Source organism: Salvelinus alpinus, chromosome 25 (genome assembly GCF_045679555.1).
Source record: "Salvelinus alpinus chromosome 25, SLU_Salpinus.1, whole genome shotgun sequence".
NCBI lineage: Eukaryota > Metazoa > Chordata > Actinopteri > Salmoniformes > Salmonidae > Salvelinus > Salvelinus alpinus.
The window spans coordinates 12,666,913-12,687,067 of NC_092110.1; the positions used below are offsets into that span (position 1 = coordinate 12,666,913).

The 20,155-nt window shown below is 40.9% G+C and overlaps 1 protein-coding gene across 4 annotated transcripts in view; it reads right to left on the reverse strand.

The window, feature by feature from the left end:
• LOC139553381 (proton-coupled folate transporter-like) overlaps positions 1-20,155 on the reverse strand; it is a 56,767-nt gene that overhangs the window by 10,003 nt on the left and 26,609 nt on the right. For 2 of the 4 annotated variants that reach the window (XM_071365656.1, XM_071365653.1), the window contains one exon: positions 1,753-2,385. The exons of the other annotated variants lie outside the window; for them this stretch is intronic. In XM_071365656.1, the coding sequence (XP_071221757.1) occupies positions 2,334-2,385 (52 nt within the window). In that variant the 3' untranslated portion in view covers positions 1,753-2,333. Of the gene's footprint in view, positions 1-1,752; positions 2,386-20,155 lie in introns of those variants that run through there. 4 annotated transcript variants of the gene reach the window in all.

The following is a 20,155-nucleotide window of genomic DNA, read 5'->3' on the forward strand; positions in this document are numbered from 1 at the left end:
TGATTCAACCAGTTTGTGCCCAGTAGGTAAGGACTTAAAATGGTCCACACACACATACAGTTGGGACCCCCTCAGGAGGTTAAAAAGATTTGGCATGGGCCCTCAAATTCTTAAAAAATTCTACAGCTACACCATTGAGAACATCTTGACTGGCTGCATCAGCGCTTGGTACTGATGAACCTTCATATCAGGCGGTGTGGAAGGAACGCCCGGAAAATTGTTAAAGACTCCAGCCACACAAGCCATAGTTTTCTCTGCTTACGCATGGCAAGCGGTACCGGAGCACCAAGTCTGACACCAAAAGGCTCCTGAACAACTTCCTTTCCCAAGCCATAAGACTGCTAAATAGCTAACAAAATGGCAACACAAACTATCTGCATTGACCCTTTTATTTTATTAAAATTTTTGCACTGACTCTATGCACACTCACAGGACTATACACACTCACTCATACACACTGACACTCCAACACAGACACTTACACACTTATTTTGCTCACACACCCATAACACGCACATACTTTCATACTGACTCTACTCACACACAATCACCATATACACTGCTGCTACTCTGTTTATCATATGTCCTGATGCCTAGTCAACTTACCCCTACCAATCCAGTATCCCTGCACATCGTAAATGGTACTGGCACTGACCCCGTATACTGTAGCTTACTTACTTTCTCGTGTTCTTCCATCAATTTCTAATGTGTTTTTGTTCTACTTTACTTATTTTATATTATAAACTGGGTGGTTTGAGTCCTGAATGCTGATTGTCTGAAAGCCGTGGTATAGCAAACCATATACCACGTGTATGACCAAAAACATTATTTTACTGTTTTAATTACATTGGTAAGCAGTTTATAATAGCAATAAGGCACCTCAGGGTCTTGTGGTATATGGCCATTATACCACAGCTAATGGCTGTATCCAGGCACTGTACATTGCGTAGTGCATAAGACCAGCCCTTAGCCATGGTATATTGGCCATATACTGTACCACACCCCCTCCTGCCTTATTGCTTAAGTATAATATTTTTACTACTGATATTGATTACTGCATTGTTGGGAAAGAGCTTGCAAGAAAGACATTTCACTGTACTTGTGTACTCAACAATAAAACGTGAAACCAACAAAAAGCACTCTGCTCGGTACTATAGACCATCTAAGGTAAAGGGTGTACTGGAGCTACTGCATGTGCTGTACTGTTACAGCAGTCAGTTGGAAAGGAGGAATGCTGTTTTTAAATTGTATCTCCTTAATTGGAGGATGATATTTGGCTCGGTCTCTGTAAAAGGGAAAAAAGCTGCAGAATGCTTGCTCTCAGCTCTAATTGTGGTGCGTCAGTATGAGAGCCTGTGTGTGTGTGTGTGTGTGTCAATAGAGGCTCATCAGTGAGACTAGAGAGGTTTAATACAGCTTTTCTCAATGACCTTCTCCAGATATGGTGTCTGACCTTTTACTATTCTAATTTTATTAATGGTTATTATTACTTCCTTTATCAGCTCAATCACAACTCTCCATTCTGTAAAACAACTTCAATAATCTCTCATCTTCTCGCTCTCTGCCTTTCTTTGTCTGTCTCTCCCCTCATTTCCCTCTTTTCGTCTCTCACTCATCTCCCAATCTCTCTCCCTCAATCGGTCTTTCCCTCTCCCCCTCTCTGTCTTTGGATTTCTCTCTCCATATTTCCCTTTCCCATGCCAAATTAAAATAATAATGGAATGCATAGTGATACCATGGAGATCTAAGATGTTTGTCTTTCTCTCAAGTGGCATAGGCTTTTATTATGATAATGCAATTTTATTTATAAAAGCAATTCTGCTGCAATCATTTTACAGGTGTGAAGAAACATATGTGTTGATTGAAATAACAGAAATGGGTAGAAGAGGCAATATTATCAATTTACCTTTACCCGTTTCCTGCAGAGCACAGCAGAATCAGAACATGTGTGATGAGAATAACTTAAAAACATGCATTATAGGTTACTCAAATGCAGCGGGGTTGTCCCATTTTCACAGTTCATTTATCGGAAAATAAATATATATATATAAAATTTAAAATATATGATTTCCTGTATAATGTACCATCTACTGCCCTCAAACTCAACTCTGGACCTCGAAGCCAATTACACTGATTTTTTCATTGTTCCCCTCTAATCAGGGACTGATTTAGACCTGGGACATCAGGTGGGTGCAATTAATTATCAGGTAGAACAGAAAACTCCGGACCTGGTAGGGTAAGAGTTGAATAGCCCTGATCTACCGTATATTATGTACTGTATAGGGAGTAGGATGCCATTTGAGACACATCCTAGGTGTACTATAGGACTGGATTTAGTCCTGTATAACCAGGCGAGGTTGTGTGGCTGGCATCTCACTGATCCACCTGTTTGGAGAGACAGAGACAGCGAGAGAGAAATACATTGTTTACTGGAGAAACTGACCTATTCATCACACCAAATTATCCACCAATGAAACGCTTCAGTTTGTATTTCTCCTGAGGGATCTCCCTATTCTCCCAACCTAGCCCTCTGAATCTAATATCCTGTACAGAATTTCATCAAATTGGGGTTTTATGGTTATAAATGCAGGACATAAGATTACGGTATATTAATTATTAAAGGATATACCAGTAGGGAGCAGTCCACAGATAAACACTTTATAATATGGTAATCTTTTATAGATAACATAATCTAAAGACTACGGTCATCAGGTGGGACCCTGTGTTGTATCGACCATAATGCATTGCTAGAGCTGTTCCAAGCCATCATCCTGCTGGAAACAATACAGTAACGTTTGGTCGTCCAAGTGAGTTTGAAATAGAGTCAGGGACAGGGTCGCAAAATTCCAGGAACTTCCTGGTTGGAGGATTCTGGATTTCCTGCTTATTCCTTCCCAATTCCAGGAATCCTCCAACTGGGATTTTGGGAAAACCATGGAATTTATTGAAAGTTCCCGGAATATCATATCAGCAACATGTTATCTATGATGTCCACCATGAACAGAATATAACCCTGTAGCTAGTAGGCTACATTTGAAGAGTTTAAAAACACCATATACACACAGTTTTCACATGTGTGTTTCTTCATCAGAAATTATTGTTATGGGTACCTTCATTTGGGTGTAAAATATGACTATTCTCAGATTTTTCATTCATAGGTTTTTGGTTGTGAATTAACTTCTCTAGGGTAGGGGGCAGCATTCGGAATTTTGGATGAAATGCATGCCCAAATTAAACTGCCTGCTTCTCGGGCCCAGAAGATATGATATGCATATAACTAGTAGATTTGGATAGAAAACAATAGAAAACTCTAAAGTTTCCAAAACTGTTAAAATAGTGTCTGTGAGTATAACAGAACTGATTTGGCAGGCAAAAACCTGAGAAAAATCCATTCAGGAAGTAGTTTTTTTTGTTGGTTTTGTAGTTTTCTATTCAATGCCATTACAGTATCCATTGACTTAGGACTCAAATTGCAGTATCTATGCCTTCCACTAGATGTCAACAGTCTTTAGAAATTGTTTCAGGCTTGTATCCTGAAAAATTTGGAAGTAAGAGCAGTCTGAATGAGTGGACCCTAAAGTGTCACAGAGCTTTTTCATGCGCGAGACGGAGAGTGCGTTTCTTGTTTACCTTTTAAATTGACGACGTTATTGTCCGGTTGAAATATTGAATATAAACATCGTTTGACATGTTTCTATGAACTTTACGGATACAATTTGGATTTTTTTTGTCTTCCTGTTTTGACTGCGTTTGAGCCTGTGGATTACTGAAGAAAACGTGCGAACAAAACGGAGGTTTTTGGATATAAAGAGACTTTATCGAACAAAAGGAAAATTTATTGAGTAAATGAATGTCTGCTGAGTGCAACCATATGAAGATCCTCAAAGGTAAGGGATTAATTTTATCTCTATTTCTGACTTGTGTAACTGTTCTACTTGGCTGGTTACTGTTTGTAATGATTTGTCTAGTGGGCTATGTTCTCAAATAATCGTAAGGTATGCTTTCGCCGTAAAGCATTTTTTAAAATCTGACACCGTGGTTGGATTCACAAGAAGTTACTCTTTAAACCATTGTAAAATATATTTTGTTTTCTGAATTTTTATAATCAGTATTTCTGTATTTGAATTTTGCGCCCAGCAGATTCACTGGCTGTTGAAGAGGTGGGACGCTAACGTCTCACGTACCCAAGAGAGGTTAAAATGTTTTTTTGAAAAACACTATATATCCATTGTTTAGCTGGAATGGATTGTTCGTATCCTGTTTGTGTGGTTCTGATATTGTATCGTCGTTCGTCTGAGGAAGAAGGAGTAGACCAAAGCGCAGCGTGGTACGTGTACATGATGTTTTAATATAGCCTGAACACTGAAACAAAAAACAAAAGTGGAACAAAACGCAACAGTTCTGTCAGGCACTCACACAAAACAGAAATCAACTACCCACAAAACACAGGTGGGAAAAGGCTACCTAAGTATGGTTCTCAATCAGAGACAAAGATAGACAGCTGCCTTTGATTGAGAACCACACCCGGCCAAACACATAGAAATAGACAACATAGAACAAAAACATAGAATGCCCACCCCAACTCACGCCCTGACCAACCAAAATAGAGACATAAAAAGCATCTCTAAGGTCAGGGCGTGACAGATATGTGTTTTCTCACCGAGCTATCTTAAGATGAATGCACTAACTGTAAGGCGCTCTGGATAAGAGCATCTGATAAATGGCTAAAATGCAAATGTACATGTTTTACATACAGCTCTCATATTACTGTATTGAATTATAAAAAAATATATAAATATTGACGTCACAAATGTGTCATTTGTACAGTTCTTTCTTAAAAACAAAACAAATATGTTTTAAGTGAGAATAGGCATTGGTCTAAAGCCGAAAAATTAATTCACATGAGCACCACAATCCCTATTCCACCCATGCTTTACCAAGGTTTTCCAGCACACAGCTTTGACCTACTACAGTAGCTACAGTATGTTGGTATTGTACTGCAAACTATGTGTAGGCAGGTTGCTTAGGATTCAAACCTTCTCAAACAGGCTAATTTATACTCTTAGAGAAGGTGCTTCCACAATAATGTGATTTGTACCACATACAAGGTAAAGTATTGGATTCTTCACACACCACAGTAAGACATTATCCCGTTACACTATCTTTTCATGCTTTTTTTATTAAATGAAAGCAAGCTTTGATGTTATACTTACAAGACTGTAATTTGGTGCATGCCTGTATTTCCTTAAACCTTTATTTTAGCAAAACATGTCATTGAAAAAAATATATCATAATAAGAAAAAATTTTAGTCAGTAGGTGCCCAACATCATAACAGGAGGTGGTGTGTTGGACACAGTAGATCAGATAGATGCATTCCTGAGACTTTTTCCACAATTTGTTATGTTACAGCCTTATTCTATAATCGTTAAAATATATAAAAAATCCAGACGGAAGCTACTCCTCAGTAAAAGGCACATTACAGCCCGCTTAGAGTTTGCCAAAAGGCACCTAAAGACTCTCAGACCATGAGAAACAAGATTCTCTGGTCTGATGAAACCAAGATTGAAATCTTTGGCGTAAATGCCAAGAGTCACGTCTGGAGGAAACCTGGCACCATCTCTACGGAGAAGCATGGTGGTGGCAGCATCATGCTGTGGGGATGTTTTTCAGTGGCAGAGACTGGGAGACTAATCAGGATCGAGGCAAAGATGTACGGAGCAGAGTACAGAGAAATCTTTGATGAAAACCTGCTCCAGAGCACTCAGGACCTCAGACTAGGGTGAAGGTTCACCTTTCAACAGGACAACGACCCTAAGCACACAGCCAAGACAACGCAGGAGTGGCTTTGGGACAAGTCTCTGAATATCCTTGAGTGGCCCAGCTAGAGCCTGGACTTGAACCCGATCGAACATCTCTGGAGAAACCTGACAGAGCTGGAGAGGATCTGCAGAGAAGAGTGGGAGAAACTCTCCAAATACAGGTGTGCCAAGCTGGTAGCGTCATACCCAAGAAGACTCGAGGCTGTAATCACTGCCCAAGGTGCATCAACAAAGTACTGAGTAAAGGGTCAGTACATAGATGTCATATTTACATTTTAATTTTTTTTATACATTTGCTAAAATTTTGAAAAAACAGTTTTTGCTTTGTCATTATGGGGTATTGTGTGTAGATTGATAAGGGGAGAAAACGATTTAATTCAATTTAGTCTAACAAAATTTTGAAAAAGTCGAGGTGTCTGAATATTTTCAGAATGCACTGAATAGCGTTTTAAAATGACACCATAAATTGATAGATTTTTAACAAATACAGCTCTGTCATTGAACAACCCCATGTGTCACGCCCTGACCTTAGTCATCTTAGTTTTCTTTATTATTTTGGTTAGGTCAGGGTGTGACATGGGGGATGTATGTGTTTGGTCTTGTCTAGGGGTTTTGTATGTTTATGGGGTGTTTACTGTCTAGGTGCTTGTATGTCTATGGTTGCCTAGATTGGTTCTCAATTAGAGGCAGCTGTTTATCGTTGTCTCTGATTGGGAACCATATTTAGGCAGCCATATTCCGTTGGGTATTTCGTGGGTTATTGTCTATGTGTAAGTTGCCTGTGTCTGCACTTGTTTATTATATAGCGTCACGTTCGTTTGTTGTTTTGTATGTTTGTTGAAGTGTTCTTCGTTTCATTAAAATAGAAGAATGTGTTCTTATCATGCTGCGCCTTGGTCCTCCTCTCTTCATCCACATTACGACGAGCGTGACACCATGTCATGATTAGATTGTGTTTTTTCACTCTCTCTTTCATAAGATCTTTAAATTAAACAAAAGCTAATTTACCAACATTTCTGAAAATGCATATATAGCGTTTTGGAAATAAACTAATTTCATAAGGGATGTTTGAGTTAAAAATCAGCATGTAGCATCATTGATGACTTGATAATATAACATAACGTATAAGATGAAATGTAACAGTCATATTCTCATTCTAAGCATATTTATTTGAGCAAAGAATGGGTGTAGAAAAACTACTAGACGATATCACAGTGTGTATTACACTTGACCATTACACACCTACTCATACAAAGATCATCACCTGGATGAAATCAAATTTAGAAAAGTGTTGGCTAAAAAACGATTTGCTTGTTGTCGGAGCCAAGGTTGGCGCGGGTGACTGAATTGATAACTACTTGCTGCTGTCAGATGTGTATACACCGGTGACTGCTTGCGTTCATTCTTTGCTTGCGGGCTCATTTCTGTGACAGGCCCCAACGATGTGCCTTCATTTCAGTCTTAATGAGAGAGTGTACATGTGGAACAGAAAAGCTTTAGGGTGCCGCAGCCACAACTAATCCAAACAGCCTTCTCTCTGTTGGCGTTCCTTCACTGTAATAACACGAGCGCAGCTGAGGCCAAATGAAACCTGTAATTTTGGGAAATAAAAAAATGATAATTGCGGCGGATGTGTCGGCACGCTACAATGCTCTCCGAGTCTGAGCCCTGCAGAGAGTCTAGTTGGTGCTGATGAAGGAATGTCCAGTGAGATTATGCAATATACCCATCCTTGTCATTGAGAGTGAGACAATTGGACGTGTCATGTTTATCATCACCGGTCCAATTACCAGCTTGGTTTGGAGTTCTTGGTTATAACTTTGACTTTGAAATATCCTGGATTTCTTTTGCAGGTGCATTACAACACTGTTGTTTTTACAATGTACTGTATCTGGCCTACACACAATACACCATAATGTCAAATTGGAATTATATTTTTAGAATATTTTAATGTTTTATTAAAAATGTAAATCTGAAATGCCTTGAAAGTATTCAACCCCTTTGTTATGACAAGCATAAATAAGTTCAGGAGTAAACATTTGCTTCACAAGTCACAAAATAAGTTGCATGGAATCACTCTGTGTGCAATAATAGTGTTCAACATGATTTTTGAATGACTACCTCATCTCTGTACTCCACACATAAAAGTATCTGTAAAGGTCCCTCAGTCAAGCAGTGAATTTCAAACACAGATTCAACCAAAGACCAGGGAGGTTTTCCAATTCCTCGCAAAAAATAGCACCTAATGGTAGATGAGTAAAAAATTAAAAAGCAAACATTGAATATCCCTTAGAGTACTGTATGGTGAAGTTATTAATGACAATTTGGATGGTGTATCAATACACCCAGTCACTATAAAGATGTAGGCATCCTTCATAACTCAGTTGACGGAGAGGAAGGAAACTGCTCAAGGATTTTCCATGAGGCCAATGGTGACTTTAAAACAGAGTTTAATGGCTGTGATAGGAGAAAAGTGAGGATGGATCAACAACATTGTAGTTACTCCACAATACCAACCTAATTGACAGAGTAAAAAGAAGGAAGCATGTACATAATACAAATATTCCAAAACATGCATCCTGTTTGCAATAAGGCACTAAAGTAAAATTGCAAAAAATGTGGCAAAGAAATTAACTTTATGTACTGAATACAAAGAGTTATGTTTAGGGCAAATCCAATGCAATACATCACTGAGTACCAGTCTTCATATTTCCAAGCATGGTGGTGGTTACAGCATGTTATGGATATGCTTGTCATCGACAAGAACTAGGGAGTTTTTTTTGGGATAAAAATAAACGGAATAGAGCTAACCATAGGCAAAATCCTAGAGGAAAACCTAGTTCAGTCTGCTTTCCAACAGACACTGTGAGACAAATTCACCTTTCAGCAGGACAATAACTTAAAACACAAGGCCAAATCTACACTGTAGTTGCTTACCAAGACAACATTGAATGTTTCTGAGTGGCCTAGTTACAGTTTTGACTTAAATCGGCTTGAAGATCTATGGCAAAACTTAAAACTGGCTGTCCAGCAATGATTAACAACCAATTTGACACAGGTTGAATAAGAATTGTTTGTACAATCCATGTTTGCAAAGCTCTTAGAGACTTACCCAGAAAGACTCACAGCTGTAATTGCTGCCAAAGGTGATTCTAACATGTATTGACTCAGGGGTGGGAATACTTATGTAAATGAAATGAAATAAAAAAGTATCTTTTGAAAAACATTAAGTGACTTTTTAGAAAAGGATACAGAGAAATATTAACTTGCAAATGTAAAAGTCTAAGGGGGGCCTTGCAGAGGGGCACTTCCTCTGGTACAGTCCAATCAGCCTTAGGGCCATGCCATTAATACTGTACTGAATACCAGTGTGACTGTTCAATTGAAGAATCATTTTGTACTCTTTCTCTGCTACAATTTAATGTTCACGAATAAAAATTTAAAGTTCAATGGGTTTCCATCGCATTTTCAACTCTTTTGTTTTGCCACAAAAACGGTTGCGTTAAATAGCAAATGTGCCTACTCTGGTCTTGGCACGTGTGCTCTAGTCAAAGGCTTGCAGATACAGTCCGGACAGGCTGTGAGGGTAGGCTAGTGTAGTCGAAAATAGAGATGGTGAATAAATGTGAACGATGATGAAGGCCAGTGATGAAGATGCGTCTAGCGACTTGCTGGGGACCAGCTTTATGAATCAATCACGATTTATGGCATTGTTTGGGTGGCCTGTCATCTGTGGGCTATCACAGGGGTCAAACACACCTTGTCTGTGGTAATCTCGAGGAAGAGCCATTCCCACAGAAGTCCTAGGGTCACTGAAGCCAGGAGAGGTGCGAAGACTGATAAAACTTGAATCGACTAAATTAATGTTAGTGAATTAAATTGTCAGGTTTGGATTGTTTCAAGTGTTCCTAAAGAGCTATGAATTTTGATATGTTACATTGTACTGTAAGTGGTATGGATTTATTGTTACAGAGAAACTGTTATTCTAATCGTCGGATGGCGGATAGTTCAAAGAGGAGCGATACAGGGGTGCACCCTTATAATTTAGATAAGAGTTGCGATGATTAGATCCAAGAATGTGTGTGTTGTTTTCATGCCTCTGTTTTAATGTTTTGGGTCATGCAAAGTGATGTTAATTAGACGATAGGAGATACTGGGAGTTAGTGATCTTGAAAGAATAACAGCTGGGCTTAAATTTAGATCAGGGAGTCAATGGTAAACCGATCTCTTGATGTACATTTGTATGTCACAGTGGTGAATTTTCTTTGCCGTTAAGACTTAGGATATTTTGTATTCTTTATATCGTGAAGATTTCTGGTATGTACCATTTTCTTATTGTATTCTTATTGCGTAACTGCAATAAATCTGATTACTTTTAAAATGGATACGAACAGTAGTCCTCACATTTCTGTGTAATATTCCTTGAATTATTATTTGGTGAAATGTCTAATGGTAAATGTTATTCACAATACACATAGCATATGTGACTCGTTTCAGGAAACTAGGCCTATGCCGCATGTCACTACTTCACAGGAACTGCATTTGAACATAAATATTTACTTTTTATCAAAATTTGTTTTTTGGCAGAAAGACCTTCAGGAACATGTGAACGTTCATGTGCCTTAATAACAAACTTGTATTCCATCCATAAATCTGAATAAAATTGTTAAATTATGAGCCAACTTGGTTTAGCCACAGAAAAAGTCAGAAGCCTTCCCGCTAGCCATGATTGGCTGAGATAAGATGGGCTGGACATGCCGGGAGATGAGTTTGGATTGGTGTGCATGTAGCATGCTGCTGTCTGTAAAGTGAGTTGTTCAGTATGTGTTGACAATCTTTTCAACCGGGCCGTTTTTTAAAGATATAACGTTAGCCATCGAGAACTACAAAAGTTTTGCTACTTTTCTCAACGACATTGATGCCCTGAATTTACCAGGCGCTATCGACATATCCGTTGGAAAAAGTGATGGGCTACTTTTTGCACATGCCACAGTCAGTGTGAACTGGAGTGACCTGACACAACGCTGGCCAAACAAGATGTAGCTACAAACAAAACAGAGTTAAATGGTTCCAGTCTGCCGTGAAGCATTCATCTATGTATGCAGGTAAGAGTCTAACTACATTTTCTAATTTTGGCAGAAAGTTGTTTTTATTGCAAGATAAAGCGTACTGTTAGCTAGCAAACGTTAGCTTGCTGGCTTGCTAGCTAACATTGCGTGTATGATCTGTGTAGTAATATTATTCAAATCAGAAATCCATTTGCATTGCTAGTTATAGCCTAATGTTAGCTAGCTAACATTGAACCTAGTTTGTTAGCTTCAGCTACCTGCAGATTCATACTACAGCTATGACAATGTTTGCATTGGTAGTAGTACGAGTTGGAATTATCCCGGTTCATAACTAGCTAGCTACATGTCTAAACAAAAGACTCCACTTCGGCCGGATTATTACATGACCCATCAAATTAGGCAGGTGTGTCTGGGGGTGATTACGGCCATCTATTTGTATTTCATGAACATGTGTACATGTCTAGACAATAGTGACCCATCCACTTAGATAGATGTGGCTGGGGGGTGTTTATAGCATTTACTTCACATGACCCATCAATTTAGACAAGTGTGTTGGGTAAGCGTCGTCTAATAATGATAAAATATTTATAAAATCTTTTTATCTGGACACTTTCTGTTTTTGATATTACTATGCAAGTAACCACTTCACTGTACCGTTTACACCTTCTGTATCCTGTGCATGTGACAAATAAAATGACCTTTCATTTAATATAGCGTGTGTTCACCATATGGCCTCACATGTGAATCCTTAAAGAGATGGATGGGGCTAAGGCTTAAGGTGTGAACGATGCTGAATGGGTGTAGACAAAGAAGAGCTCTCCAGTACGTGTACCAAAACATTCAAGGGTCAATTTCTCAAAAGTGGGGTTACAAGTTGATCAAATTTCAAGGCAGAATTACTTTCCCATTGTTCTTCAATTGCAGTGTATGACCGAATCTAGGCGGTCGGTCACATATATGCTCGGTCTCTAACTGTGCATCTCTGAGTCAAGGTTAACTCAATCATTTAATGCTAGGACATTGATTGCAAGATATTAACTCCTTGTCCCTTAGCCTCTTAATAATTGCATTGTAAACCTAGACACGTGCATCTTATAGTATTCCGAGCGGTGACATAAGGCTCGCAACCTTGGCTATACCCACTGTATACGATTATGGGCCTATAGCATTCACATGATAATGAAGTCAGATGTCATAGACCCCTACACACATTCTCTGTCATCCTCAGACAAAGTGAATTTTCCCTATCCTACATCAGTGCTCAACTTGGACTGAAATAGGTTCCGGTACTCATTTTGGGTGCCGGTAGTGTTTATATTTAGGTGCAGGAGCTCCACAATACATTTGAGCTAATATTCTATAAGAGAAACATGAGCTCAAGCAGTAGAAGATTTGAGGTGCCGGTACTCAAGCTCCAGTGATCTTCTGCCCAAGTCAAGCACTGGTCTACATGTAGAGATTATTATGGATAAGAGCGGGAACATTTTTAAAACCCCAGCCTAGAATCAATCATCATGTCAGCAGAATAAGACCCTCCATATTTGGAAAGGAGCATCAAGATCACCGTGCACTTTCACCACCCTGTGAAGTGGCCTAATAAACTACACGGTTTCCCGAGTCGTATCGCGTGACTCCAAGTTTACTTCGAGATGGTTATTATATCAATATTTATGCATAAAGGCGTTTCCACCCCCATTTCTCGCATAATTAATTTCACCGACAAAAAGATCCGACCATGTCGAACGAACAAATTATCTGTCAGTATTTATAACATTTTATCATAGCTGTCGTGATTTTTTAAAATAAGATATGACTTTACTCGTATAAAAACTGTGGATGGAAACATGGTTAAAGTCAATAATAGTATCTTCAGCTCCTGCACAATTTGCCCATTCAGAGTGGACTGTCACTCATCTACCTACAGTAGGGTGCCAGTCTGGCTCTGCTTTGTCCATGTCTAGCACAGAAAAATCCAGGGAATCAATAAATATAGAAAGAGTGAGGGGGAAAAAAGGGAGCGAAATAGAGACAGAGAAAGAGAGAGACAGCTATAGAAACAACCCTGGTCTTACAGCCTCCTGTTATTACCATTGTACCAGTCAGACAGTTTGGCCATTGAGTGGAAAAGAAGAAGGCAAATGTATACCTAAATATATAATTAAATCAATAGACATGCTTATTTTGCCTTGAATCTGAGCAGTAGCAGCATCTTTCTGGCAAGTGTGTTTCTGGTTTGTGTGTCTTTAACACACTGGATCAATCCACTGTCGTAATCAATGCAGTCACTTCAACAAATCTCTATTCAGCAACAGTGGGAGTAACAGACTGTTCCCACGCATCAACAGACAGACACCACAAAAAGACAGTCATCTGCCTTCACCAGACGGTACTACGACCATCCTAACAGATGATGAAAAATCCTTCAAATTATCAGTCTCTTGCAAATGTTTTTCATCAGTTTGGACACATTTGGACTTCTGTCTGTAATCACCTCAGTTCTATTTTATGCAACTTCGCTTTGATTGTTTGTGAAAAATAGCATTGGAATATAATATATTTTGTCATGTATTATATGGCATTCTGTAGCATTTCCACAGTCATTAATTATAATCTAAGCTCACTACTTTATGATAAATGTAAATCTCTAGTGGAATATACGACATTTGCATTCAATTTCCCAACCTGCTCAACCAATAAACAGAGTTTGATTTCCAGGCTGTACAACATGGGAGGCTGTCTTAACCTCATCCATTTTCATTTAAAATGTGGGGTATGTATGTACAGTGCAGTCGGGAAGTATTCAGACCTTCCCTTTTTCCACATTTTGTTACGTTACAGCCTTATTCTAAACATTTTTTTTATTTTTTTTTAATTCCATCAATCTACACACAATACCCCATAATGACAAAGTGAAAACAGGTTGTATTAAACATAAAACTTTATTTACATAAGTATTCAGACCCTTTGCTATGAGACTCGAAATTGAGCTCAGATGCATCCTGTTTCCATTGATCATCCTTGAGATGTTTCAACAATGTTTCTAAATTCATTTGATTGGACATGATTTGGAAAGGCGCACACCTGTCTATTTAAGGTCCCACAGTTGACAGTGCATGTCAGAGCAAAAACCAAGCCATAAGGTCGAAATAATTGTCCGTAGAGCACCGAAACAGAATTGTGTCGAGGCACAGATCTGGGGAAGCAGCATTGATGGTCCCTAAGAACACAGTGGCCTCCATCATTCTTAAATGGAAGAAGTTTGGAACCACCAAGACTCTTTCTATAGCTGGCACCTCGGACAAATTGAGCAATCGGGGGAGAAGGGCCTTGGTCGGGGAAGTGACCAAGAACCCGATGGTCAATCTGACAGAGCTTCAAAGTGTCTCTGTGGAGATGGGAGAACCTTCCAGAAGCACAACCATCTCTGCAGCACTCCACCAATCAGGCCTTTATGGTAGAGTGGTCAGACGGAAGCCACTCCTCAGTAAAAAGGCACATGACAGCCCGCTTGGAGTTTTCCAAAAGGCACCTAAAGGACTCTGACCATGAGAAACAAATCCCAAATCAAATCATATCTTATTGGTCACATAGACATGGTTAGCAGATGTTATTACGAGTGTAGCGAAATGCTTATGCTTCTAGATGCGACAGTGCAGCAGTATCTAACAGGTAATATCTAACAATTCCACAACAAAACCTAACACACACAATTGAGTAAAGGAATGGGACAAGAATATAGAAGTATAAAATATATGGATGAGCAGTGACAGAGCGGCTAAGATGCGATAGTAAAGAACAGATAGTGAATGATACAGTATACATTATATTCATGTGAGATGAGTAATGCGAGATATGTAAACATTCTTAAAGTGGCATTATTAAAGTGACTAGTGTTCCATTTATTAAAAAGTGGCCAATGATATGAAGTCTGTAGGTAGGCAGCCGCCTCTCTGTGCTAGTGGTGGCTGTTTAACAATCTGATGGCCTTCTCTCTCTCTGTCCCAGCTTTGATGCACCTGTACTGACCTCACCTTCTGGATGGAAGCGGGGTGAACAGGCAGTGATCCGGGTGGTTATTGATCTTTTTGCCTTCCTGTGACATCGGGTGTTGTAGGTGTCCTGGAGGGCAGGTAGTTTGCCCCCGGTGATGCGTTGTGCAGACCGCACCACCCTCTGGAGAGCCTTGCGGTTATGGGCGGTGCATTTGCCATACCAGGTGGTGAAACCTTCCGACAGGATGCTCTCCATTGTGCACCTGTATAAGTTAATAAGGGTTGTTGTTGCGTTGTTGTGCCTTCTTCACTACACTGTCTGTGACCGTGGTCGATTTCAGTTTGTCGGTGATATATAACTTTCTACTTTCTCCACTGCTGTCCCGTCGATGTGGATAGGGGGGTGCTCCCTTTGCTGTTTCCTGAAGTCCACAATCATCTCTTTTGGTTTGCTGACATTCAGTGAGAGGTTATTTTCCTGACAACACACTCCGAGGGCCCTCACCTCCTCCCTGTAGGCTGTCTCGTCGTTGTTGGTAATCATGCCTACCACTGTTGTATCGTCTGCAAACTTGATGTTTGAGTTGGAGGCGTGCATGGCCATGCAGTCGTGGGTGAACAAGGAGTACAGGAGGGGGCTGAGAACACACCCTTGTGGGGCCCCAGTGTTGAGTATCAGGTCGGTGGAGATGTTGTTTCCTACCTTCACCACCTGGGAGCGGCACATCAGGAAGTCCAGGACCCAGTTGCACAGGCCAGGGTCAAGACCCAGGCTCTCAAGCTTAATGATGAGTTTGGAGGATACTATGGTGTTGAATGCTGAGCTGTAGTCAATGAACAGCATTCTTACATTAGGTATTCCTCTTGTCCAGATGGGATTTGGCAGTGTGCAGTGTGATGGCGATTGCATCGTCTGTGGACCTGTTGGGGCGGTAAGCAAATTGAAGTGGGTCTGGGGTGACAGGTAGGGTGGAGGTGATATGATCCTTGACTAGTCTCTCAAAGCACTTCATGATGACAGAAGTGAGTGCTACGGGGCGATAGTCATTTAGTTCCGTTACCTTAGCTTTCTTGGGAACAGGAACAATGGTGGCCCTCTTGAAGCATGTGGGAACAGCAGACGGATAGGGATTGATTGAATATGTCCTTAAACACACCAGCCAGCTGGTCTGCGCATGCTCTGAGGACGCGGCTAGGGATGCCGTCCGGGCCGACAGCCTTGCGAGGGTTAACACGTTTAAAATGTTTTACTCACGTCGGCCACAGAGAAGGAGAGCCCACAGTCTTCGGTAGCGGGCCGAGTCCTCAAAGCTGTTTAATTTGTCTGGAAGCAAGACGTTGATGTCCGCGACGGGGCTGTTTTTCTTTTTGTAATCCGTGATTGTCTGTAGACCCTGCCACAATAGTCTCGTGTTTGAGCCGTTGAATTGCGACTCCACTTTGTCTCTATACTGACACTTTGTTTGTTTGATTGCCTTATGGAGGGAATACCTACACTGTTTGTATTTAGTCATATTTCCAGTCGCCTTGCCATGATTGAATGCGGTGGTACGTGCTTTCAGCTTGGCGCGAATGCTACCATCAATCCACCGTTTCTAGTTAGGGAAGGTTTTAATAGTCACAGGTATTAAACAGGCCACGGGGCTAAATCATGAAAGACTGTAGTAACGATAAGCTCCGACGTGATCGGTTCTGAAGAAATTAAGAAAATACCTTTCCTATTTATTATTGCTACATAAACGTTATCTTGCACATTTTATCTCACCAACCGTTTCTAATTTGCAATAAGATGAAGACATTCGTCTATGAAGCATTTTCGCTATTCCCAATCCAGGAGAGATTTCTCTCGTGCAGAACCAGAACACACACACACACACACACACACACACACACACACACACACACACACACACACACACACACACACACACACACACACACACACACACACACACACACACACACACACACACACACACACACACACACACACACACACCTTAATTAGTGACGATGGCGGAGAGAACTAAACGTTCAAAAGTGTGGTTACACTTCACCAGAGCCGATGCTGACAATGCTCGTTGCCACAAGTGCAACAAGATTTTTTGCTTGTAAGGGCGGAAACACAAACAATCTGTCCAAACATCTATCGAAAGTGCATCATGTACAGGCAGAGAAATGCAGTTTTCGACTGCCTATCTCGTAGTTCATCTCTCGTTGCCCGATCTACGTTAGGTATGTACGCTAGCAGCCTAGAGCCCACACACAGTTAACTCAATTATGAGAAACATGGGCTCATGATCAAAAGTAACCATTATCCAGCTGATTTAATTTATGAACGCACCCATAGCTAAACAATCACCCATTTAAAGATTTTGCTACTTTTTTGTTAAAGTTGCAGCTACAATGAACCAACCCACTCCTCCCTCTACTACCGCTGGTCCAAGCCAAAGACAAGCCCAAAGCCCCTTCACGCTGGCAGATAGTGGGAGGATGACTGAGGAGAAGGTGAATGAGTGCCACCTAGCCGTGACCAAGTTCATAGTGAAAGGCCTACACCCCTTTGCAACAGTCCAAGGGCTTTAGGTAACAGTCAGTCAGTATATATTGAGTTGTACACCACAACATAATAAATCAATAATGATATTTCAACACATGAAAACTTATTTTTTCTTACTGTAGGGAGATGAGCAAGGCACTCCACCCCAAATATACCCCTCCCTCCAGGAGTTACCTCAGTGACACATTCATTCCTACCTGGTATGGTGTAGAAAAGGCCAGTGTGATCACTGAGCTGAAGGACGTGCCAAAGCTGGCCATCACATCAGACGGGTGGACCAGCCTCTGTCAGGACCACTATCTCACTGTTACAGTGCACTACACAAGACAGGGCAGTGTAAAACAGAAGTTCCTCCACACCAGGGCAGTGTACAAATCGCAAACTGGCAAAGTAGTGGCAGAGGAGATCTCAGACATTCTGTAAGAGTTTGAGATAGAGCCGAGCAAGATTGTAGCTGTGACTGTTGATAATGCTGGCAATATAGATGTTGCCATCAAGAGGCTACACATCCTAAAAATAGGATGCTTTGCGCACACATTGAATCTGGCAGCGCAGAAAATCTACAAAATGACTTCCATTGATAAATGGGCAGCCCGAATCAGAGCAGTGGTCGTGTAGTTCAAGTGATCCTTGATGTCCAAAACAGTCTTGAAAGAAAAGCAGCAGCTCCTTGGTAAGAAGCCAGTTCAATCTATTAAATTATTATTCTGAAATTCCCCACATTTAACAATTTAATTCAATATTCAAGTGTGTGGTAATTAAATGTACTGTATGTTGTTTTTTGTTGTCGTTTCAGGCATTTCACAACACTCACTCATCCTTGATATCAAGACCAGATGGAACTCGCTCGATCTAATGATAGAGAGATTCATGGAGCAGTATTCAGCAATCCAAGCAGCAGCCTTGAACCCACGACCGTGAAAAGCAATGGCCAAGGACAACCTGGACGTCTGAAGGACGAGGACTTCCATAAGGCTGAGGTGTTTGTCCAGATCATGAGAATCCTCTATACATCCACACTGTGTGTCATGTGAATAGAATGCCCCCTGTGGACAGATCATACCCATCCTCCAAAAACTGGAAGAGCACTTCACTGTGAAGCATGAAGATACGTTTGTGGCAACCATCAAAGAGCAGATGTGAGAGAACCTCTCTGTATCAGGATGAGAACATTCAAGCCTTCCTGCATAAGGCCACAGCAATGGACCCCAGATTTAAAGGGATGGTGACACCACCTGGGACAGGCTGAGGAAGGCAACTGTTGAGGCCAATGTGACAGGAGCAACACCAGGGCTGTCAGAGGAGCCGGAGCAGACAGACACAGAGCACCAGCAACAGGAGGAGGAGTCTGAAGGAGAAGGGGGGTATGGAGGAGACAGTCCCTCCATTGTACAAAACAAGGAGAGCCATGGAGGAGCTGTTCTCAGAGGAGGACGGAGTTGAGGTTGACGATCCAACAGGACACCTCGTCCCTCACCCTCAGCGAGCGTGTTGACCTAGAGGTCAAGCTCTACAAAGGCATGCCTATGGCTGAAGATCCTGTGATGTGGTGGTGGGAGAAGAGAGCTACTCTGCCCCTCCTCACAAACAGCGCAACAAGCTACCTCTGTGCTCAAGCCTCCTCCACCCCTAGCGAGAGGGTATTTTCGATTGCAGGGAACACAATAAGCCAGGAGAGGTCCCGTCTTCTGCCAGAGAAGGCAAATATGTTCATCTTTCTCCAGAAGAACTGCTAAGAACTGTTAGTCCTTTTGCAGCCTACCTTCATGCCCCACCCGTGTTGCTCTATACCACTGTATTTTCTTTCGCAGTAAAATATTGTTAATTAATTTGTTTTACATTTCCATCATCACAACATTAGAGTCTTTAGCTGTAAATAATTGTTATTTTACATTTCAGAAAAAAAGCTATGTTAAGTCTGTCCTTAATGTTTAATTTTTTTCGTAAAAAATTACAGAAAACAAACCGATAAGAATACCATTAAAGTACCGGATCGATAAGCAGTATTGGTAAGAGTAGTAATACCGTTAAAATCTTAACGATACCCATCCTTACAGTGGGTACAACATCTCCTATACACTTCCTTATAAACTCACTCACCGAGTCAGCGTACACATAATGTTATTATCGGAGGCTACACGGAACATATCCCAGTCCACGTGATCGAAGCAATCTTGAAGCGAGGAATCCGATAGGTCTATCCAACGCTGGTCTGACCAAAGTACAGGCGCTTTCTGTTTTAGTTTCTGCCTATAGGAGGGGAGCAACAAGATGGAGTCATGGTCAGATTTGCCAAAAGGAGGGCTGGGAGGGCCTTGTATGCATTTAGGAGGTTAAAGTAGCAATAGTCGAGCGTGTTACTCGCTCGTGTACAACAATCAATATGCTGATAGCATTTAGGTAGCCTTGTTCTCAAATTAGCTTTGTTAAAATCCCAAGCTACAATAAATGCAGCCTCAATATATATGGTTTTCAGTTTACATAAAGTCCAGTGAAGTTCCTTGATGGACGTCTTGGTATCCGCTTGCGGGGGGATAAACACGGCCGTGACAATAACCGAGGACAGTTCTCGTGGGAGATAATACGGTAGGCATTTGATTGTGAGGAATTCTAGGTCAGGTGTACAAAAGGACTTGAGTTCCTGTATGTTGTTACAATTACACCATGAGTAGTTAATCATGAAACATACACCCCTGCCCTTCTTCTTACCGGAG